This window comes from Falco peregrinus, chromosome 7 (assembly GCF_023634155.1).
Source record: "Falco peregrinus isolate bFalPer1 chromosome 7, bFalPer1.pri, whole genome shotgun sequence".
In the NCBI taxonomy this organism is placed as follows: Eukaryota; Metazoa; Chordata; class Aves; order Falconiformes; family Falconidae; genus Falco; species Falco peregrinus.
The window spans coordinates 70,736,881-70,761,184 of record NC_073727.1 but is presented as its reverse complement, the minus strand read 5'-3'; the positions used below and the strand labels follow the sequence as shown (position 1 = coordinate 70,761,184).

The window sequence follows — 24,304 nt, the reverse complement described above, 5'->3', positions numbered from 1 at the left end:
TTTTCTGAAAAAATGACTGTGACTGTCTTCACTTTTATATCAAGTTGTCTGCAGAAACTTTGGTATCAAAATACGGAAAAGTACTATATACATATGTATGTATACATATAACTTGCAACTACTTCTCACCAAAACAGAATTCTAAAAAATACTTTTCTTAGAAGTGTTCTTCTGTACAAGACTAAATCCATTTTCATACTTTATTTTATCTCATAAAATTACAATTTCTGTAAATTAGAAATACTTTTTCAAACAATTCTGAGGAGTATATTTTTAGTTTTCTGGGCAATTCATGATTAGACATTAAGTGAAATAGTTTAGTGTTAGTAATTTACACAAAGAAATCTCTGCTTTTGTATTTCTGTGCACCAGCCTCCTCCACCTTCTTATGGATTGATAGTTCATATCTGCCATCTTGTTATCATATAATTCCACAGATGAGAAGGTTTTAATGTCATATACTTCCAGTCTTACATTAATATTTATGTGATTATTAAGGTTTAAAAAAGGCTTTTACCGCTCTTTGTATTAACTTTTCAATAATGAGAACAGTTATCATCAGTTAGAGGTGACTGGCATCTTTAGTATATGATACCTCTAAAACACTATGGCAAAGACTTTCCTCTTGGGATTAGAAAACAGTGAAGTTTCTCCGCTTCTGTTTTTCTTATATATCTTTCTGTAATGAAGTAAGACTAACTGAAATCATGAGTAAGTGCTTCGTGACTTCATATATGGTAGCCAAATAACTTGTTTTAAGACTACAACAGATCAGATAACCTGTAGGCATGTTTTGAAATAACTTATTTAATTTTAATAGGTTATAAAGCTTGCTTTTGAAGAGTTTGAACTGGAAAGAGGCTATGATACTCTTACTGTGGGAGATGCTGGGAAAGTTGGTGATACCAGGACAGTGTTGTATGTGTAAGTACAGAACCTCAAAAATTTTCCTTAGAAATTTGTTGTCATATGTTGTTTCTTCTGAATCGTGAGATATCTATTTAACTTTGTAATTTTAATGTCTGGTTTTTGTTTATACAATGTAAACTTAAAATTCAACCGCTGTCAAAGTTGTTCATCACAAAATTCACTTCAGACCTTTAGTAGCATCTTTATAGGCTTTAATATCAAAAACTAAAAACTGCAGAGAACTGAGATTAGATTTTTTAAAACGCAAAAAAGCTTCTTTAAAAAAATGAGTACTATCTGTATAATTCTAATTGTAGTAACAAGCAATTTAATGAATAAAAAAAGGCTTCAATTTCAGCAAGCAGAAAATACAACTTGTGCAAAAAAAAATAACCCACAGATTAATTTCACAATTTTTATACTTAGAATTGGATTTGTAAACAAAATTTTCATTAAAGCATATAGGCCACTGTTCAGTAAAGTGAAACATGCCTCATAGATTAATATGATTTGGTATGATATGATATGATATGATATGATGTGTTGTGATATGATTAATATAATAAAATGTAATGTAATAATATAATGTGATATTATATGATATGATGTAATGTAGTTAATATAATATGTAGAAATTGTAGGAACTTACATAGGTTTGAATGAAAATTACAAAATAGATATCTAATCTTAAAATACAGATCCTTAATAGGGTTGAGGCTATTAGAAAGAATAGAATCCTGTACGGAGTGATTATTCTCATCTACCTTAACCATCTCCATTTGGTTGCATATGCTCATTTTCCTTTCTTTGTAATGGGAGATTGTGGTCACAAGATATTTTAGTTGTAGCTTTTAGAGGGTTAAGTTAGCGTATCACTCCTGAATACTAAACACAAAAGAAAAGTACAGGGTTAATAACTTAGCAATGTCTAAACAAGATAAACTAGCAGTGTTTATTTCATAATAACATCAGTTGACATTGCACAGGAACCTTCTGGATAAAGATAGTATTGAACAGATTTGTTAAAAACGAATCATCATCATTTAATAATTTGAAGGTTTTTTTAATCCATGTAAATTATTGGAATGTTTATTTTACATAATTATAACAAATGAGTGCACTTAACACTCACAGAATTTATTTTAAATTAGAATATTTTTGTAGGGACAAGTCTGATGACAATAACTTCATTATATGTATTTTTATGAATTTATATTTATTAATAGCTATTTTCTAAACTCTGATATTAAAGTACATCAAACACCATAGATATAAAGCACATAGAACTACTGAGTAAATTGAATTCCATGTTCTGAGTACCTGAAAAAAAGAGTAAGAAAAAAAACCCTGTTTTAAGAGCTTAAACTTTAACAAGAAGAGGCTTGAACCAGGAGTTGGAATTTTAACACCCATGTTTATTTTTTATTGTATTTTGCAGACCAAATAAATAACATAACAATCTTTCTGGGGATGTTAATTTAATTGCTTGTGATTAACAAAAGAGTTTGCAGTGTTTCCTTTTTCTGGTGAAGTACATTTTGGCTTACAGATATCCCAAAACTCCTTCCAGTTTGTTAATTCTATTGGTTATACTGTCAGTACTTCACATATCAAAGTTTGCCTTTTTAAAATTACTGATCAAGTATTTGTCAAATTTCTGGGGTTTTTACCTTCCCATTTGAAGGGATTTAGCCTGTAACTACATACCCCACATTTCTTTTCCATGGCTACCTTAAAAAAAATCTAAAATAGTCTTAGGTCCTATTAATAGCTATTTTGGTATCTTAAGAAGGCAGGCCCCCATAATCACATCACTTCCTATATCTATTTATCACTTTAGTAACTTTTTGAAGATCTCTGTAGCAGACATCAGCTTCAGAATCTATCATTGGCATTATCTGGCACTAGTACACTGTTCTCGCTAGAGACATGCAGTAATTAATAGCTCTTCCTTCAGTATGATTTTTGACTAAAATAGCTACTGTTTTATCCTTATTACTCTACAGCCTGTCATTCAGGATTACAGTACAGTGTTGGCCCTTCCATCTTTACTGCAAATGGTATCTTTGATGAAAACGAGGTCAATGTAATTAAATTTATCTGCCTTTTGGGTTGCATGCTTTGCACACTAGCATTACTCTGAAAACCATTTGAGAAAGTAAATGATTGAAAACTTAAATAGAGTAGAAATATAGGAAAGCCCAAGTATGAAACTACAGTGTCACAATAATTAGTAATGAATCTGTGTTTCTATTATGATACTGTTTTCCAGTTATTAAAAACTGAATTGTGTCATGCATTATGAAATACATTATATTTGAACTGCATCACAGATGCGCCGCGTTTTGCTTGCTTTTGAAAAAGTTTTTCTGTGGATGCAAAGTCTCGCTCCTCATAAAAGAGTAGGTCCACCTGTAGATTAATTACCATGAGAAAATTCATAACTAAATGTCAAAGTGATTTCCTTACCAAAATTTTCTATTAGTTGGTTTTAATAACTTCTATTATATTTAATGAAGTTTGAGCAGCACCTTGCAGCTTTTTATTCTCTTCAGGGGAATGAAGAAGCTTATAGGAAAGACTTTTCTGGCTAGATTTAATTTATAATTTCTCAGGATCTCTTAAAAAATAATATAGCTTTTCTTATGCTGAGCAAGTTTCTCTTGGCAGCTTAAGTGCCAGCATTTCTGCAGAAGTTCTACAAAATACCACTGTAAAAACTCGTGCATTTGATTCTAAAACTCCATAGCTTTTACAATAAGAGTTTAAACTAAACATACAAAAGTAAATACATTTCTAAATCCAAACCAATTTTCTATGTGATTTGAACCTTTCCCCTGCATATATAAATGTCATGTCTGAACACACAAAACTCAGCCCCTTGAAAAGTTTTCTAGCTTTCAGGTGCTAGAGCACTCAGGGTAGTAGCTACTTGTTGGAGCTATATTGTAAATTTAGTACTCAAACTTTGTAATGATCTCAGTTATGCCAGGATGTTTATAAGCCATCCATCCAATGAACATGGGAAACTGGCTAATGGCAAGTCAGTAAGTAGGGGACCATTAAATACTTGATGGGAAGAAGATTGATGGAGTTGATAAGAATCACAATATATAAATGATCAGTCCTTGCACAAGCTTTCTATAGTGTCCAAACTCACCAGTAGCAATTATCTGTGTAACCTCAAAGCTGTAGCACTACAGCTAGAAGGGACTAGGAAGGGATACTGATGTTTAAAATTGAGGAAAAAAATGAAAGTATAGACTATCCAGCTCAAATTTATTTTTTTTAAGAAATTGGAAAAAATTAATTAGAAAAAATCTTCTAAGTTCATGTAAAATAGCACTGAGATGGTAAAAAAACCAATATACTTTGATGAAGAGCAAATTATTTCAAATCAATTTAATGCATTTCTATGACAGTGTAGTTGGCATTTTGAGTAAGGATAGGTTGGGTTTTAGTTTATTAAACCAGTCTATTTTTAGTATTTATAGCATTTTTTTTTAAATCGTATCATAAACAGCTTATTAAAGGGAGAATATACCCATCAATTTTAAGATTTTTAAGAATTGCTTCATCTGTAAGCCTTACTTTATGAAAAATTAGCAATATTATTTGATGGGATATGTATATTGTGATGGTTAGCTCTCAAAATACAGCAATACAACTTGCTGAAAATTAAATATGTTTAGTCTATACAGTTTTGACTGGAGTTATTTCTCATATTTAACAGGGTTTGGTTAGAAGCTAGTGACTACCCTTACAAAATAATTCACTAGCAATAATTATGTGTGATGTGAAGATTATAAGTCAGAACATTTGCGACAATGCCCTATTTTGTGTTTTTAAGTTCTAGTAAATTAAATTGTTTGCTTTACAAAGTCTGCTTTGCTTTCAAATGCCATGATTTATATTAGTCTTGCAGCAATTATATTAAAACAATTGCCTTTTTTGAAATGATTCCCTTAAAACATTAATCATTAAACTTTTGTTGTATAGAAAACTTTTAAACTATTTTTTCCCCTGATACAAAGAAATTGTAAATTAGTGGTTTAAACCCAGCTACTTATATCAGCTATTTTAGTATACAGACAACCATCCCTGACAGGCAAATGCTTTTTTAGTAAACCCTTATCATTTTCTTCTGTTTACACACAATTTGGAAACTTACTGGTGGCTTGGAAACAACCTAACCTTCCATAACCAGTAAAAAAAACAGGCTGCCTTTTTATATATCTCAAATATTATTGAATCTGACTTCCTAGTAACTTATTTTACTTACCATTACTTAAAAAAATTCTTCCGAGTTTTTTAGAAGTTGTAAAAATTAGGAGAGAAAGTAGGTTTGGGGGTTTTGTTTGTGTGTTTGTTTTTTAATTCAATGTTTGAGTCTTTCCAACATGATTATCTAGTTGCATTCATGACATTAGTAGTATTCAAAGAAAAATGCAAAGCCAAGTATTTTTACTGACACTGTTTATCACAGCTTTAACATTCAAACCTTCAGAGCTTTAGTTTGTGATGTGGTTGCAATTAAGAACACAAACAGCATCGTGACTTGTCAACTTTGAAGGACAGAACAATACTGTAAAACTGTCTCTCTAAAAGGATAAAACCTAGACAAGCAATGAAAAGGGTTTTATCTCAAAGAAAGAATGTATGTTGACATATTGAAAACTCAAGAAGTGCTTATGATTGAATTTAAAAAAAAAGTTTTAGTTTGATACAGTAGTTTAATGTCACAAAGGCAGATTTATTGACTTTTGAATGCTGTATTTCATTCAGCTTACTTTATTGTAAGCCCCAAAACATATTTATTTAAAATTTTCTGCACAGTAAAAAAAAACAAGAAAAAGAAAAGAAAATACAGTAAGGACTTAAAACTTTTTCACATTTATGTGGAATATCCCCAGACTTAAAGGATTACTTTCTTTTCAAATTAAACATTATTGAGTAGTTAAAATCTGTAAGATACATATTGTAGCAGAGGTATTTGAATACATATACATAGATGAAAAGTGCACACCAGGATTTTTCTTTGATGAAGTCATAAGAGGGGAAAAATGCATAATGAAATTTATATTTTATTTGTTGTAATATATTTTAAAAATTTATTTCAGACCTCTGATAATTCCATTTTAAGCCTAAAATCCAAACCTCAGCCTCTTTCATATACTTCAGGCTTCCCATTCTCAACTCATCACAATTGACAGAAGTGGTTTCTTTTCTTGTTTATTTGTGTAAAACAGCAACAAAATATTTTAGGAATTCAACATACATCTGTTTCAATCACATACTTTCTATATTTTTAAATAATAATGTATTATTGGTTTTATGACCATGCTATTTACATATACTTGTAGTTTGGTGCCATGATTGCACCATCAACATTTTGAATTTAAGTATTTATTGAGATCATTTTATGCTGCTTGTGTATCCTAAACTATTTAGAAGCAAACAACATTTTTGGTCCTGGACATTATTCTTAAAAGCCTAGCTCTGGTTTCATTTGGAAAACTAGGATCAGAGAGCAAATTTGTACAAAAAGTTTTTTTCTCTCACAGCTGTCTTTTTTGACCTGTGAGTCTGTTCAGAGTACCAAGAAGCTTGGCTTGAGTGTGACTTCCATTATTTCATCAGTTGCATCAATTCCCTCAACATTTTAAACTTACTTCATATATAGATAACCTAGGATTGTGCATCTCCACGTGAAAAGAATTTAACACCAGACAATCTGTCTGAATGGCTGGTCTGCAAGACTCTCTTCCTGAACTTGCAAACAATCTGATCTTAAACATTGTTACAGATCAGGACAAACTGAAGAGTCAGCAATGACACGGGTTGTCAGACATACCTCCATTCCCTAAACATCTGACCTACCCTATCTGCCATCCTTCTAGTTGAGGGACATTGTTCTTTATACAGGTATATTCTCAGGGAACACCTAATAAAATAATAATAAAAAAACCCAACAACCAGACAAGAAATGAACAAACAAAATCAACAACAACAACAAAACCGAAAATCCCTATTCTGCTATTTTTTTCATTTCTGCTGCTTTGGGTTTCTTATTGCTTTTCTTTGGGTTTGGTTTTCTCCCTTTCTCTCCCATTTCCCTTCCAACAGTCTTGGCTCTCTTCCTATATCCCCTAGACGTGAACCTGAGCAAGCAAAGGCATGTATTTTGCCTGGCTCATATCCGCCATCTATAGATAGGCCATTGACATTTTGAAGGGTAATTACATTAAGCTGGAGGATGACTTTCTTAACTTGGGTCTTTCTGATACCAAGTTGGTGTTTTCCCTAAGCCTGTGGGAATTTATATCTTTATTATGGCCTCCTCTGATAAATTAGATTAATATTAATTAGTCGTTTCAAGTTATATTAGGGAGACAACTAAGGGTCAGATGGATGGGTAGTGTGAATATATAGTTATCATTTCACTGGAAAGCAAGATTTTAAAAAAACAAACACATCTGTTGGATTATTTTTATGATGAAAAATCTCTGGCTGTGTGATATAATAACTTCTTACTCTGTTTTGTTGTGGTTTTTTATTTGCTGCTTTTTTCTCTTAATTTTTATTTACATGCTACTCAGACATTTCTATACAGTAACAGTATCCCATACTACTCACAAAGACTTTGAATTTTATGTTCATCATATCTATCTTCAGAAATCATTAATGTAGGTCTCTTACATTAATGAGATTACAGTGTATAAACAGAGCCATTTCACCATTTGTTACTTGGTTAGGTGGTAGGTTTACGCATCTTAATAGCCACTGAGAAATTCTTGCTGAATCCACAGGTTTCCGGTTGTCTTCCAATAGATCTCCACTGTTGTCAAGAGATACCAGTGAATTTTTCTTCACTGTTAAAACCCTTAAACCTTTCTTTATAGCAAAGTGAAGAATACAGAGAGCATAGCTTAAGAATTACGGCCCGGTATTTTTGGTTAAGTGTTTCAACTGGAAAGGTAGGTCAGAAATTAGTGGTTATTGCTGTAGTTTCAGGTGACCCAAGATGATTCCCAAAATGAATATATACTCTTCATCTTTTATTCTTCATATATCTATTTCTGCAGGTTTCTTCTAAACTACTTCTGTTTGTGTAACTCAGTATCTGGTGAGGCATCTTCCTTTTTATAGGTTATCTATATTATTCATTTAAATCAATGTCACAACTTTATCAACAATTTTTTTATTATCAGCAAGAATATATAGATTATTCTGGATCTAACCTAGCATCAGTTTGAACCTGAATAGTTCCCAATTAGTTTGGCAAGAAACTCAAATTTTCAGACTGAGCAGCTGCTTTATTTTAATTTTTACAGATCCAACTGAATAACTTGGGTACATACCACCATGTCTTACCAACTTCCTTACTTATCTAAGCTAAGGACTGCATGTTTGCTTATGCTGAGCTATAATCGGTTTAATTTTTTTCCACCTCTTTGTTTTTCACCTATATTGTCATAATGCTGTCAACTGCTTACTACCAGGTCATAACCAAAAATATTCTAGACCATAAGAGATCACATTCAGACAATACAGCAGCAGTTCTAGGTGGACAGGCAGTAGTAATTAGTAAGACACTAGTCCATTCAACTAAGATTATATTTAAATAATATGTTTTTGAAAGAATCCAAATACTAGTTTCTGTGTTCCTTATAGCTTCTTTCATGAAAAATTCTGCTTCTGGGACATCTTGTCTCAGTATGGCACAGTATTTGTTTTACTTATCTCACACATGTTTGTTTATCATCGTCAAGGCTGAGAGATGGAAGGCAGGGAACCCCATATGTGACACATTTGAGTGAAACAGAGTCTAAAAAAGAGACAAAATCATTATGATTTCCTTACATCAACTACAGTTACTGCAGTACCGGTAGCTTCCATCCCCAAAGCTTCTGATATGTGGAGTTCTATATGGAGTTCAAACCAGATGTCCTCTTCTAGTTATGTTTTTTGTTTTAGTGTCTAGTTTAGATAGAGATAATCTGCAGCCAATTTCTGTGCGCCGCTTTTCCCACTACCTTTTGAAAGGCTTTATAGCTATAACCAAGATCTGAACAGTTGTTCCAATACAGTACTGAAAACAGATTACACCGTAGGCATTTTTCAGCATTAAGAAGTAATCTACAAAGATTCTTTTTTCTTAATAATTTTTGACACACATCTTTTTGCATCAAGATTCCAGAATTATAGATGTACAAAGGATATTACTGAGAAGCTCTAAGGTTTTATAGTGGGACTTACCAGCTTGCCTTATATGTGTTGTATTGAAATGTACATATCTATACATAGTTATCTAACATTACTGTATGAGAAATAGCAGTTTCCCCTTAAATCTGAGAGACCATTGTGGGTTATTTGAGTGGGGTATATGAGGTTCTAGTAAGTTCTCCTAGACACATGCACTGTAAGGCATATACACCAACTTCCATCACTTTCAAAATAGACGGCAAAAAAAGCAATACTAACCTAAACAGGTGGAAACTATTTAAGTCATACAGCCCCTCACATCTTTTATAACTTAATTACTTAATGAAAGCTTTAGGTAGGAGCAGCTTTATTAAAAATATTTAATCATTATTAACTTGAATGTATTTTTTCTAAGACTTCACATTGTTCTAATCCATATAGAATAGTTAATTTATGAAAAAAACAGCTGACCAGAACACTAGGGTAATATATTTTAAATAGGCCTAAATATTATATTATTAGTTTAAAAGGATGTGTTTAGTAGAACTAGTAGTAGTAGTAGTAGTAGTAATTTATACCTCTGCAAATGATTTTGTGATTTATTCTACATACAGGCTCACTGGATCTAGTGTTCCTGATCTTATTGTGAGCATGAGCAACCAGATGTGGCTTCATTTACAATCTGATGACAGCATTGGCTCACCAGGATTCAAAGCTGTTTATCAAGGTATGAACTATATTAACTGCTTTGAACTCGTGTTGTAACTTCATTTGAAAAAAAATATTTCAAATAAGCTTTTAGTCATTTCACAAATTTAGAGTTTTGATACCATCTCCATTGTTAATTAATGGTTAATGGAAATATGTATTTGCGAATACGCAAAAAGTAACAAAAAATATCTGAAGTAAAAATGAAAGTTATTGTTCTAATGCTTTATGCTTGAAGGTTAATACAAACTACAAATTTCTATCATTTTTTTTAAAAAGGTTAAATGTTACATCCTGCTAACCTGTTTAATTCCTTAGATTGAATATAATTTGAATACTACAGTTAGTTTTCTCAGACTTTATCGGAGTAATTACAAAACTTGTTTTCATGCCTTACCAAGAATCTTCACAGACCTAAGTCAAAATTTGTGTGTAACAAAGATAAAGGAACATATATATTGTGTACACTTTTGGAAATTAAGAAGAGGTATAAGACTGTAGACATTTAACCCAAAAGAAGTGATCTAAATTACCCTAGCCTCATTTGCGTTGTTTCTGTCTCAAATAGATGAGAAACTTGGCAACATAAGCATCCTTAATTTTTATTGACTGTGAGCTTCAGTTTGATACTTTCTGAAGTTGATTAATTCTAGTAAAAACTACCTGATAGTTAGTATGTATTGATATTTTCCATTTTAATTGGTTGCATAGACCTGGAGCTAGAAAGAGTGCTTGCTTATTAACATATGGTGTCACTTTTGGTTAATTTCCATGTTAATTAGTTCACCTTAAGGATAAGGCCAAAAACAGTTAATACTATTTTCAGTAGTTTCTTATGGGCATATTTGGTGAAAATTATTTGATATTAATTTTGTCAAAATAACTTCCATTCAAAAGACGCTGCAAAACATTGAGAGACTGTTTAATGTTCAGTAACTGAAAGTAACTTAATCAGAAGAGTAGTTCTCCCTACACTTTTTCCATAAACTGAAGCACCCTGTTTCATTTCACCTGTAGTTACCTTACTGTTTCAACACCAAAAAAGGCAAAACAGTAAGAGTTATGTGGGGGTTAGCTTCAAATTTAGTCACCTATACATTTATTGCACAAAGGACATTAAGACAGGCTTGCCTGCACAGGTTTTTATGTTCTATCTCTGGCTGATGGCATATTGTGAACTCTAATGATGAAAGGAGCCAGAAGGGAAAACACTCCCCAGTTGCCAGCCAGGAAACCCAGTGTTGGTTCTCTATACCAGTATCCTTCTCCAGGTGGACTCTCCATTGAAGCAGGTGGTGGTGGTGATGATGATAGCGATAAGGATTGGATTTTCATCACGATTTTTCCCTAGTACTATATACTTTTCTTTGGGACTACTCAAACTCACCATTGGTTATTCCCAATCACGGTGCTGATTGGAGTATGCTAATTAGGTCAAGTGTTGTATGTTCATACATTGTTAAGTTTCTGTGTGCGCATATTGTTAGATAATATTTATTGAGTATTTAAATTATATTATCTACTTTTATATGCACCTTATTTTAGTCTTTTTTAATGTGAACTGAAAACTACAAAACAAGAGGTGAGGGGAGGGGGAGAAAGAAGGGGTGATTCTCATTACAGTGTCAATTGCTTCCCATGAGAATCCTCCATAGCAACACTACTGGGATTTGCAGGTTCATGGCCATGAGAATAACAATATGAGAACAAGGAAAAAGTACCATCATAGAGGCTCTGGAAACACTATCACAATTCTTAAGTCAGATGGTACAGAGCTGTGAGTAAAAAAAGCAAATGCAGGCCCACAGCATTACCATGGCTAAGACATTAAGGTATCTTAAGACACTGTGCAACACGTGCAGCCTATACAGTACATATCTCAAGCATGTTTGTGTTGCCCGAGGGCAATGACATATTCTTTATTTAAGTTAATCCCACCCCTTCTCGTTCCTTCTTTCACGGTTTTATCTTTTTTACTTGTGTCATTTCTAGGGATTGTGTTTATTAAGACAATGTATTTTCTTTATAGAATCCATTTGTGAGTTATATAAAGTAAAAATAGTGGGTATATAGTGGAAATAGAGTACTGACACAAGTTATGTAACTGACACTTTACATTTTTTCCTCAATCCAAAATTATGAACTTTATCCCATTGTACCTATGTGAAAAAGTTCAAAAGTTTAAATCTATCTGCTGAGTTATTTTTCGCTGTCAGTCCTCTTTCTGGTATTCTAAAGGCATCTGTTTTAATTTCTGTATTTGTCTAACTTATCAAAGATACCTTATTTCATTTATGGAGTTTGACCTCTTACTTCCAGGGACATTCGGAAAACACCTAAAGTACACACTATGAATTTTACAGTAGTAGTGTCATCTCTGTTAGGATGTATAATGTTATCATTTGACAATTGGATTCTGCCTTTCAGTCTTGTTTTACAACCAATTGTGAGTCATTCGGTGGTTTTGTAGTTTTGGAAATTAATTTTAGAATGGTAAAATGTGAAATGTTTACAATCTCAGAAGTGTAATAAATGTATTAATATCAAGATGGATTATAATTTTTTTCTCTGTTTTACCTAACTCCATGCTCTCATTAGTTTTAATATATTTTTCTCATCTTCTTTTACTGTTGACAAAACTTTTATCCATCTGCACTCTCAACATATCTTCTGCTTTAGGCTAAGTATAAAATCTTAAACCTCTATCATATCACAAGATGATACCTCAATGATTCTGCTTCCCCTTTCTTCAACAGTCAAAGAACCTGTCCAAAGATAGAATCTCATTTTAATGATGAGAATGTTAATGCATTGTGATGTGTGACCTCAAAGACACTGTCTTTGTGATTGCAGCTAGCTAAAAAGAAAGCAAACTGCAGGCTTTGATGGCTTCTACTTGTCTATAGAGACAAAGCAAAGGGCATCCTTCTTTGAATCTTTTTTACCAAAAAGTCTGATTTTTGCTCCCGATTAGAACATGACTCCTTACCCTCTTGGGCAGTATTTTGCAATTGACTGACTGAATGTTTACTTTGTATCTATTATAATAAAATATTGTTTTTATAATTAATGTTAACAAAGTGTCATAGACTGATTGCAGTTTATAAGAAATAGTTACTGTAGCTAAGCTTTGTCTCTAAATATGAGGTAAAGAAGTATTTTGGTGATGCAATTCACCTCTCCTACATTAGTACATCCACCTAAAAATGGCATGAAATGATGCCTGTAAACTAACTGATATGCATCACAGATTTTTTATGTGAGTAGTAAATTTAATACTGTTTACAGTTTGCCTAAGTGTTTAAGGGAGGAACAATTATTTCCCTATTCTTATGCCTCTTCTTTGGCTCACCTTCAGAAGCACCTTAATGTCAGAAATACATAGTGCTATCTATATTCTTAATATTCAAATTTCTTGATTTTAAATATAGTTAATAATTAAGAAAGGCTTTGTAGTCTGCCTAATTAGTCAGGCTTCTTGGACTGTACAATGCAGCTCTACAATAGCAGGATCAACAAAAAAGACTTCAGACATAGGTCCTCAAGAAATAGCTACTAAGAATGAATAGCTTTGAATACAGAGGAGAACTGTATGCATCTACTGTATGCAATGGAAGGTGAACTATGGAAAGACATGGTAAAACTAATGTTGAAATTAGCTTGTTAATCTGACAAAACTGATAAAATACAATAGTTGCCTTGATATTTTTCTAAAAGTCAACATCAGTTGTCATATATATAATTTAAACATTACCTGTATGTAAGTTCATTATTAATAAGTAAAATGCAAGATGCTGTGAGCAACCTTAACTTTGATGTTAAACTTTCTAAACCATATCAGAACCATATTATTATTACTAAAAAAGAAAGCTATTAACCCATATTAATTTTTTTTAAATTATGAAGAATAATCTGCACCTAAGATTACTTTTCTTAAAAAGCTATTCTATGGACTGTATCTGAAGGTTCTTCATTCTCTGTTATAGATTGCCAGTCTTCTTAGCCGAATGGTTCAATACATTTCTGAAAGAGTTCTCTGAAAGCATCTACAGTTTCTGTGAAAAGGCCAGAAATTTACATTGTTCTGTCCTTGAACAAAAAGATCTATTGTAGTACCACACCTAACTTAACTGAAGTCCTCTTGCCATTATAACCTCTGACATTTTTCCTTTCTGAAGCCAGCATGACCAGATGACACTCCACACATCTTCATTAAATAAAGATGAGGAAAATGAAATATACTATTATGCATAGTTAATGTTTCTAAAATGGATGTTGTCTTCTGTTGTAGATATAAAGAAATTATTGAAACTATGTATTTCACAGCTGGGATTTCATGATTAAAAGCTGGAACATTTCTCAGTGAATACTTGTGTAGGGCTACTTGTGTAGAGAGGGCTGTGCTAATGATAAAATTTTCCTTAAAAAAGAAGAGAAGGAAATTTAATAACAGATTTAGGCTATCATGAAGGCAGTTTTCAGAATTTCAGTGATAGACATACTTAGAAAGTAAAGGAATTAAAAGACTGTACTCTAAGTTCTAGTTATGTCTCTGATATATTTTTTTTTCTTTTACCTGGGTATTTAGTAAGGTTATGAAAGACTTCAGTGTATTTCTCCATACAAAGGACATATCTGAAATCTTCATATGTCACCTTCTGAAAGAATAGCATAAACATTCTGAATGGTAAACTTGTTGAAGACTGTTATCAGTCTCCCTTGTTGAAGTTGCCTTAGTCTGAATAAATTTTAAATATGCATTAGAACAAGGCCTGATATCTTTTGAGCACTCTGATTAAATTTGTTTAGGTTGACCAAAAGTACTTATTTCAAATGCATAAACAATTTATGGAAATATTTTTTTTTAAGCTCTAACAAATCTTGCCATTCACTGACTAAAACCTGGCTGATTTTTTTTTTCTTTTTTTATTACCATATATATAAAGGACATCATGACAATCACTTAACTAAAGATAGTGTGCATAAAGTTTAATCCTAAGGATGAAAACAATATTGATATCAGCATTTTGATACCACCATTTTGAGGTCACAAGTTGATCATGTAATACCAACAGACAAAGTATATTTCTACCAATTACATGCTAAGACTATTTTTACAAGGAAACCTTTCCTGCAATTTGTTAGTAGTCATGGGTTGTAGCAGGGACTTTTTTAGGTGCAATAGGAAAATAATTTTCACTAAAGGTATTCTTAAATCATGTACTTTAAAAAAAAAAAAATAAAATAGTTTTCCTCTTGGGCTGCATTTTGATTGTGTTTTGACCACAAGTGAAGACCACTCATGCCTAAATTTTCCCAGCAACTTGTGATCTGATGTATTATTTAGACAGATCTGAATCAAAAGATTTGGTTTATGCCATTTCTTTAATACAGGTCCAAGCATACATTTACCTGTTACATGGATAAGGTAGACATAGTCATTGCTATGCACATCCAGATCAGGATAATGTAGCATGGTAATATGACATTATGCCTTGGAACAATATCAAACATTGGTGTCGGATCAAGAAGTTCACCCTGGACACCTTTCTGATAGAACCTAGAGTCACAGCCAAAACCAGGAATGTGCCTGAGTTTGCCTTTTTCCACTCATGTCATGGCATTGCCACATCTAAAAATAGGTGCTTTATGGCTGATAAGGTCCAAGGTGGATCATGCAGCCAGCTGATCATTAGGCTGCTTCCATGCTTTTGTTCCCATCAGCTGTACCACACTGACCACAGAAGCAGGTGACAGTCAGCTTGACCTTTTAGACACGAATTTTCAGAATTTTGTTGTCTGAGATTCTTCTCCCATTCAAGCCTTTAAACTTGTCAGTCTGATAAAAATATTTAATCTTTTGACTTCAGACTTCTTGATAACCAGTAAAATAACATCTGTTTTGTAGCTTGTTTAGAACTCACTTTATATTCCTGCCTTTATGTAGTTATATAAACTAATGAAGTTTTGTCACTAGCCTATTGTTTAGTTCATAACAGTGTTATAAAAGAAATCTGGTGACTCAGTGATATAATCCTGAGCATTTTATATAATTTGAAGTTATTAAGATTTCTTGGACATGTCAGGAAGCATATCAGCCACTGCAAGCAGCTGAAAAGTGTCAAGTTTACAACCTTAATTTGTATTGATACTCAACTGAGCAGTAAAGCTTTAAGCTCTTCATTATAATGTTGTTTGGAAGAAGCTACTTCTTTCCTCTTGAGACTTGTAGAAAAATACTATCACAAACATATTTCAGTTGCTCAGATAAATGTCAGTTTTCTTTTTGCATACAGCTATAGTACTTAGTAAAACTTAAATCAATGCGTTTTTTTGCAAACACACAACTTGCTTATAAATGCCATTGCACTATCAATATTGATATAAAACTTTGTTACTGCTTGGAGATTTGATAAAACCTGTGCAAAAAGAAATTAATGGAATTAGGTCTTTTTAGGACTCTCACAATTAGATGGGCATTCTGGGAAATCATTATGTAAAGTGTAATGCTTGGAAAAAACCCTCATAAGTCATTCAAGGAAAACAGCTTTCTATTTTACTTTAAGCTTTTTTTTCATGTGTTTCATGTATATGAAGTTTTCTTTTTATATTTTTTTTTGCTATGTATTATAATTCAGACATTGTTCAAGTGTGTGTTTTTGGAGAACAATAAATTTTGGAGGCTATATATATATACTTCATATTTTATGTGAATATTTTGATATGTTAAAGTCATTTGATTCTGTGGAGAACTGTCAGTTTCACCATAATATTGTATGAATGACTCTGTAGTGTCATATAGTGCAAGTTAGTTTTGTGGATGAGCAAATGTCAGTCACTTAGTTTCTAGTACCACATTATCATTTTTAGATATGGAAGCTTTCCTGTACTGTTATCTGACCTTTTCAGAGTATATTGTTCAGGTAAGCCTACAGCAGGCATTTCTAAGTTTAAAAATCCTTGAGTTTTCTTTCAAGGAATGAATAGTATCATCAGTAGATTACTAACAGAGTGAAGAGAGGAATGTTCAGTTGCTGATACCTACCCCAACAGTTTCAAAGTAATTTTTAATAGTGGAAACTATCTTTGCCTGAGTTTTGTATAATGGTTGGCGTGGCAGACAGAACTCACTTTCCATCTAGAAAATAAACATGGACTTGAGGAACATAAAATCATGGTGATATTTTATATTAATTGCATAATTCTGCTTCTGATGGCCTATTTTAATTTTAAAAGAGCACATTTCAGAGTCTTCATCCAGGTCTGGATATCACTATGCTCACTTTTGATTCGTAGACATACAATCAATGTCTGTTATTCATCTCAATCAGTTTAAAGATTAACATATAGCTGTTCAGTTTTACTGTTTAAGCAATGTATTAGCTTCCTGTACTATAACCTTTAATGTAATGCATTCTTTTGTGCTAATAATGAAGATTATCAATATGCTAGAAAATAATATATATGTTAAAAATAGTGTGGTTTACAGACCTGATAACAGTGTATCTTTTTAGTTTTATGATTTCACTGAGGAATATCATTATTAATATGCTCCATCGCTTTAACATCAGAGTTTAAAAAGTAAAAAATAAAAAAAAAAAAAAGCACTCTCAAGATTTAAAATTTGGTGAGGTACAGCCAATATACAGCAAATGCAAGGAGAGGCAGTGGGGTAGCTCTGTAGGGTAGGGAGTGGTTTGACTACATAGAGCTTAATGATGCTCACAAGGTCGAATGTTTATGGGTAAGGATCAAAGGGAAGGCCAACAAGGTGGATATCCTGGTGGGAATCTATTATTGACTACCTAACCAGGATGAAAAAACACATGAAATATTCTATAAGCATCTGGGAGAAGCCTTACAATCCCTATCCCTTGTTCTTGTGGAGGACTTAAATTTACTGGATGTCCACTGAAAATAAAATATAGCAGAAGGGAAACAGTCTAGGACGTCCCCACAGTCCAGGAGAAAATGGTTAATGACCTGCTGCTCCTCTTAGACACTTACAAGTCTATGGGGCCAGATGGGATCCACCCAGGGGTACTCAAGGAGGTGGCAGAAGAGCTCACCAAGCCACTTTCCATCATTTATCAGTAGTCATGGCTAACCAGGGAGGTCCCAGAAGACTGGAGGTTAGCAAATGTGACAGTCAGCTATAAGAAGGGCAGGAAGGACAACCTGGGAAACTACAGGCCTATCAGCGTGACCTCAGTGCCAGGGAAGGTTATGGAGCAGATCATCCTGAGTGCCATCATGTGTCATTTGAGAGACAACCGGGGGATCAGGTCCAGCCAGCATGGGTTCATGAAAGGCAGGTCCTGCTTGACTAACCTGATCTTCTACAACAAGATGACCTGCCTAGTGGATGAGGGAAAGGCTATGGATATTGTCTATCTGGACTTTCAGTATGGCTTTTGGCACCACCTCCCACACAGCCCCAGGCAATGATACAGGCTTGGAGAAGAGTGGCTGGAAAGCTGCCTAGCAGAAAAGGGTCTAGGGGTGCTGGTTAACAGGTGGCTGAGCATGAGCCAGTAGTGTGCCCAGGTGGCCAAAAAGGCCAACAGCACCCTGGCTTGTATCCAAAATAATGTGGCCAGCAGGACTAGGGAAGTGATCGTCCCCCTGTACTCGGCACTGGTGAGGTGCACCTTGAATACTGTGTTCAGTTTTGGGCCTCTCACTACAAGGGGGACATTGAGGTGCTGGAGTGTGACCAGAGAAGGACAGTGAAGATGGTGAAGGGGCTAGAGCATAAGGCTTATGAGGAGTAGCTGAAGGAACTGGTGTTGTTTAGCTTGGAGAAAATGAAACGGGGGGGGGCTGCTTTTTATAACTTGTCTGAAAGTAGGCTATAGACAGGTGGGAGTATGCCTCTTCTCCCAGATAACAAGGAATAGGACAAGAGGAAATTGCCTCAAGTTGTGCCATGGTGGTTTTAGACTGGATATAAGGAAAAATTTGTTCATAGAAAGGGTGGTCAAGCATTGGAACAGGCTGCACAGGGAGGTGATGGAGTAACCATCCCTGGAGGTATTTAAAGACATGTAGATGTGGTGCTTAGAGACATGGTTTAGTGGTGGGCTTGGCAGTGTTAGGTTAACGATTGGACTTGGTGATCTGAAAGGTCTTTTCCAACCTAAATGATCCTATGATTCTATGTATTCTTTCCTAGTTATATGACATGACTGCGGCTAGGATGTTTCCCTCTCCCTTGCCCTCCAGACTGCAGCTACATCTGACTGGTTAGGTATATGTGCATTCATATCTTTTCAGATATTGACTTAAGAATGTGAAACTTATAATGAGTTAAAAGCCATTTTTTTCCTCTTTGCTTGAAAACATTATACATTGAAACAAAAACATGTTGTCTCCAGATAAGGCAGAGTTGTTAAGTTTTAGCTCAGCTGGTGAAGATTATTCTTCTAGTCAAACTTCTTTGGAAAGAACTCTTATATAATAATTAAACATTTTGTATGTAGAAAATAGCTCAGATATTTTTATTTCATTATAGAAAAATACTGTTATATAGCTTTTCATCCCTGTTAATTCTTCAGTATGTTTGATTTTAACATAAATGTTATTTCCATATTCTAATTAAACTTTAATTAAAGATGTACCATGGCCATATTTTTAAAAAACGTTATTAACATTTGGAGATTTTCCCTAAAGACTAGATAGCAACAAATATGAAAATAAAACTGGCATTTTGTAATAAGATTCTGAAAACATGTAAGTGAGAATTAAAAGTAGACATTAACTGGTCTTTTGTGGGTTTTTTTGTTTGCTTGCTTGCTTTTTACTTCTGACAGGTGCATCTTTGTTCCTTCCACTGAAAAAAACAGCAACCACCCAACAATGGAACTGAACAGAGTTGAAACTGTTTTTGAAACATGTCTTTCCTGAGCACATACAGCTCAGTTGAAAGTATGATAGAACAACTTAATAATTTTAATTAATTGGAAAATTGCAATTGCTTTTTACTAGTTAAAACTTTCTCCCTTTTGTGTTTTTTTATACTTGCTTTTAATATATAAAATGCCACAGTGTATGCACCATGAACTTGACTGTCCAAGTACATTATCTAGGAAGATAGCCTTTTCATGCTTTTAAGCCAAAGTAATTCTAATCTACTAATTTGCCTTATATGTTTGAAAAAGTGGTAAAATACTCAGAATATCTTGTTAAGATCCACAACTCAGTCTGTTTGGCATTCTTAAGCATCCTCTGTCATTTGTAAAGTTTCTGCAAATGATAGTTGGAAATAAAGATACCTCACAGCTAGACAGCAACAGATAGGACGTTATGGGTTTTTCTTTTCAGCAATACTATGATACAGTCCTCTGTATTTTTTCACTAGAAGGCTCAAGCCGAGAGATTTATACTGCCCTTTAGTTCTGAAGCCTTTTGATGTATGACACCTACACCCTGATATAAAAATCAAGCATTTGATTTTAAATGAGCAATAAGTCAGCTTTTCAGATTGCCTCCCCAGTGGTGTCACTCAGTTTAAGTTTTGTTTTCCTGTCTATGTTACTTTAAGTAACCATCCTTTTTGCAAAGTTACCAAAATAATTGTTTAAATGATGTGATGGATGATACACCTTGGACTGTATTCATAGACACATTTAGGTTGGAAATTACCCTTATGATCAATCCAACCATTAATGTAACCCTACAAAGTCCACAAATTACACTATTGATGTTTTCTTTAAGTATATCCTTCTGAAGAAGTGTATGAATGAGCTCTTAAAAGTGGTGAGTTATCACTTAAGTCAATAAACTCTAAAGAAAGCATTGTCTTAAAAATCTTCCTAAATATTTAATTTGCTTCTGTAAGGCAAATGCAATGTTATTTTCATTTTTCTTGAAGCAAATATTTATCTAGAACTGTTGAAAAAGTGCTACTTTTTTCTAAGCCACCAAAAATTCAAACCATAAATAAAACCATATTTAGAATGTGAATGATTGAAGATAATCCTGTGCTAAGAGTCAGACTTTGTTACAGGGTTTTCTGCATGTATATATATGCATAGTATCAGCATACTACTAGTTCTTTTTAGGAAACAACACAGACTAATTTGATAAAGAAAAAAATATATAAACCTACATTCTCATGACAAGCTGAAGAAACATGTTTGACCCTAAAAAGACACTGTAGAAAAAAATCCTATTTCCAGTTCAGTCTTTATGGCAGATATTTTTTAATTTTTTAAAAATACATATATATGCAGTTATAGATATGAGGTGCATTTCACATATTAATTTCGCATATAATTTCAACATATTTGAATATTCTTCCATCTCAAAATTCACCCAAAATTTTTCATATTGTATTTTTCTTGTGTGTGTGTTAGAGTACATTGCATACTACAAAATGAATTCTGTATGTTTTGCATAAAACTTTAAGATAATTTAGCTTAACTTGTATTTATTGTTATAACACATAAAGAACACATTCTCGTTCTTAAGGTACACCCAGTTATAAAAAATTGTGTTTTTCTGATAAAAGCCAACAATAAAACTCTGGGAGTAAGAGTTCCCTTTATTTTTTGCCTTGTTTAAAATGTGTATTAAGTCTGCAGGGAGATGCTCAGGAAAGTTAAAATTAAGAAAGTACAATAAATTTAAATGACAGATTTAACTGAGTAATCTGCCTTAAATTCATGGGTAAGGGCTCTCCTTCATTAACATTATAACCCTTCGTAACTGCAGCTTAATCTTCTTCAAAAGAAGTATACAAATCCTCTGAGAAGGATTAAACTACAGTAATGTGAGGACAATGGTACACCTGGACAAGGACTTGTCCTTTAGCATGGCTTGACTTATGAGCCTAGAGCTTGTGACTTTAGTTGATGATTCCTTCTTAATGCCACATTTAGATATTTTTCTGAATTGTAATATGATGTGATTGGGACACACTAAGTAAGTTCTTCATCAAAAACGAATGACTATAATATTACAAAAAAGCATACATCTCCAGCAATATATTCTTTGTGAACTTAAGAGCATCACAATGGAAGGCCATGATTAAGATAGCTAAATTGAACTGATGAAACATTTCTGCAAGAAATGATAAATTTTCAAATAATTATCAGCAAATAATGACAGTGGGTAATTTAACAGTGCCTAGTAGTTGCATTATTTAATAAAATTAATATTTATAAAATATTATTGTATATACATATATGCACATATATTTTTATATTTGCATCTATAAACCTATGCATAGTCATGTCTCCTTACAGACTTGAAGTCTATCCAGATTTTATTGCCAGATAAAAGATCTTTTTTCTTCACTGTTTCATAGAAATATGCCCAGCTCCTATGAAAACTTTCTATCTCCAACTTTAAATATTGGTTTTAACATTCTTTTAAAAGTTTGATAAATTATTTTCAAAGAAAAGTTAAAATATGAACTTGTTGGTAGACATCACTTTAAAAAAAAATAATCCATTCAATGTTGTGTTAAATTATTTGTAATTTTATTGTGTTTGTAAACTGATCACTACTTGAAATCACAGTAATGTTTTGACAGGACTTATAGAAACAGTTATAAACTTTCTCTTTTTATTGTATTGTCTTAGCAATTAATTTGATAATTAGTAACATTCATGTGTGTATTTGAATACAAATATATTCTGGCATTAATTATAATTCATATTTTGATATTTACTTAGTTTTATCTCTCTAATGTAAGTAGTTCCTTTACCTATTTATAACATAAGATATTGGATTTATGGTTCTTTTTCTTATATTTTTGATGACAAAAATAGGCTATATATCATTTAATGTAGTAAATCTTTTGACTAATCCATAGCACAATCATATTTCCAATTTCACAGCTAACAAACTGAACATGAATATTTTTATCATTAGAAATCGATTCTGTGCTATAAGATGATACAATACAGGCACACATGGCAAAATCAGATAAAGAAGAAAGGTGAGCTGTAGGGTGGCCATCTGACAAAAAATCGAAGAGGAAAAGAAAACTTTAAAAATTGGCTCCAACTGTCATAATTTTCTGAGAAATAATCTAGGCAACTATGATGATATCTTGTTTGTAAATTATTTGCTTTATGTTAGTAAACACTATTCCTGCTTAAAAAAAACCCAAAAAAAACCCCAACCAAAAAAAAAACCCAAACAAGTCATTTGTAAGAATGCAAAGAAAACACCTTCACTAAACATCCCTTCCTATGCCAAACTTCTGTAATACAGTTTAGGACCAGCTCAGAGAGAGCGGGAAGGAGCCTTACAGCACAGTAGGGCTTGGGGATTTCTTACAGGGAAAGGGAACTGACAATTTATTTTCTTTCCCATAAAGACCCAGAAGAGACAATATAAAGTTTGCTGCAACCCAGAAACTACCTTGGACCACATTTGTGTTGCTAAATAAAATGTGGCCAGGGGCTGTGCTCTTGCCCTGAGGATACATGTACATAACATTGTCCTAAGAGGGGCCTTGTTTACCCACAGACAAACTGTATGTGTGCATTTCTATGTATGTGTCTTGAGGTAGGGCAAGAGGGTGTTATTTCAGTGTGCCAGTGATGTGCGTGCTGCATTGCAGGCCGTATTTCCTGTTTTCATAGCCAGAAACTGAGAGTATGTACTGTGACCACACAGTGCCTCAGAGGGTGCTGGTAGGCATCACCCAGAAGCATGCTAAAGCTGGTGCAGCATGGGTGGGTGGAGATCCAGTGCTCAGACTCACCCTTGTCCCTGCTTTATTTAGTGGTAGGACTTTAGCGGCAGAGTGACTGGCCTAAGAACCTTGGAGGAAAAGACTCATAGCAAGGACACAGTGAAAAGTAAGAGAACTGTGCACCAGCTCTCTCTCACGCATTTCCAAGAACAGATCTGTGCTGTCTTTTTTTAAAGCCTTCATGTTCATTTTGGTATTTTTAAATATGTTTTTAGATATTGTTTATTCAGTGATGTCACATTGTCACAATTACGTGTGGTATTATATCAACATCCAGATTAATTAATACTTGATGTTTAGTTTTCTAAGGTTTTGAAATTATGAATCTGTGTGACTTTATCAGGAGATGCCTTTCTTTTCCTATTTATTGATATTGATGTGTGTGTTGCGGGTTAAGCCAGTACAGGCAAGGAGGGAGAGAGATTCTCCACATTTCCTTCAAGTGACCAGACCTGGTGGGACAGTCTTTCCATAGCTGAGATGCCAGCCCATATGGTGGGGAGGGAATAGAGATTCTCTTTGAACTGCCAGAGCTGGCAGGCCAGTCTATCCACAGCTGGGTGCCTCAGTGTCTACCCAGACCTTTATCACCAGGGTGCTGGTGTAGGATATCAGCATGCTCTGTTCAAATCTTTGCCTGCACTGGATGTCATCCAGATCCTTGGAGGCCTGGTTATTGTCCAGGTCACTGTAGACCTCCTCCACCACTGCTAATTCCCAGTTCAGTGTGTAAGCCTATTTTGTAAAACTGGAGTCTTATGAATGCTGTAC

At 33.5% G+C, this 24,304-nt stretch overlaps 1 protein-coding gene across 1 annotated transcript in view; it reads left to right on the top strand.

The window, feature by feature from the left end:
- CSMD1 (CUB and Sushi multiple domains 1) overlaps window positions 1–24,304 on the top strand; it is a 1,203,943-nt gene that overhangs the window by 842,056 nt on the left and 337,583 nt on the right. Inside the window, exons 11-12 of the mRNA XM_013299736.3 lie at window positions 821–924; window positions 9,729–9,841. Of these exons, the coding sequence (XP_013155190.2) occupies window positions 821–924; window positions 9,729–9,841 (217 nt within the window). The remainder of the gene's footprint in view (window positions 1–820; window positions 925–9,728; window positions 9,842–24,304) is intronic.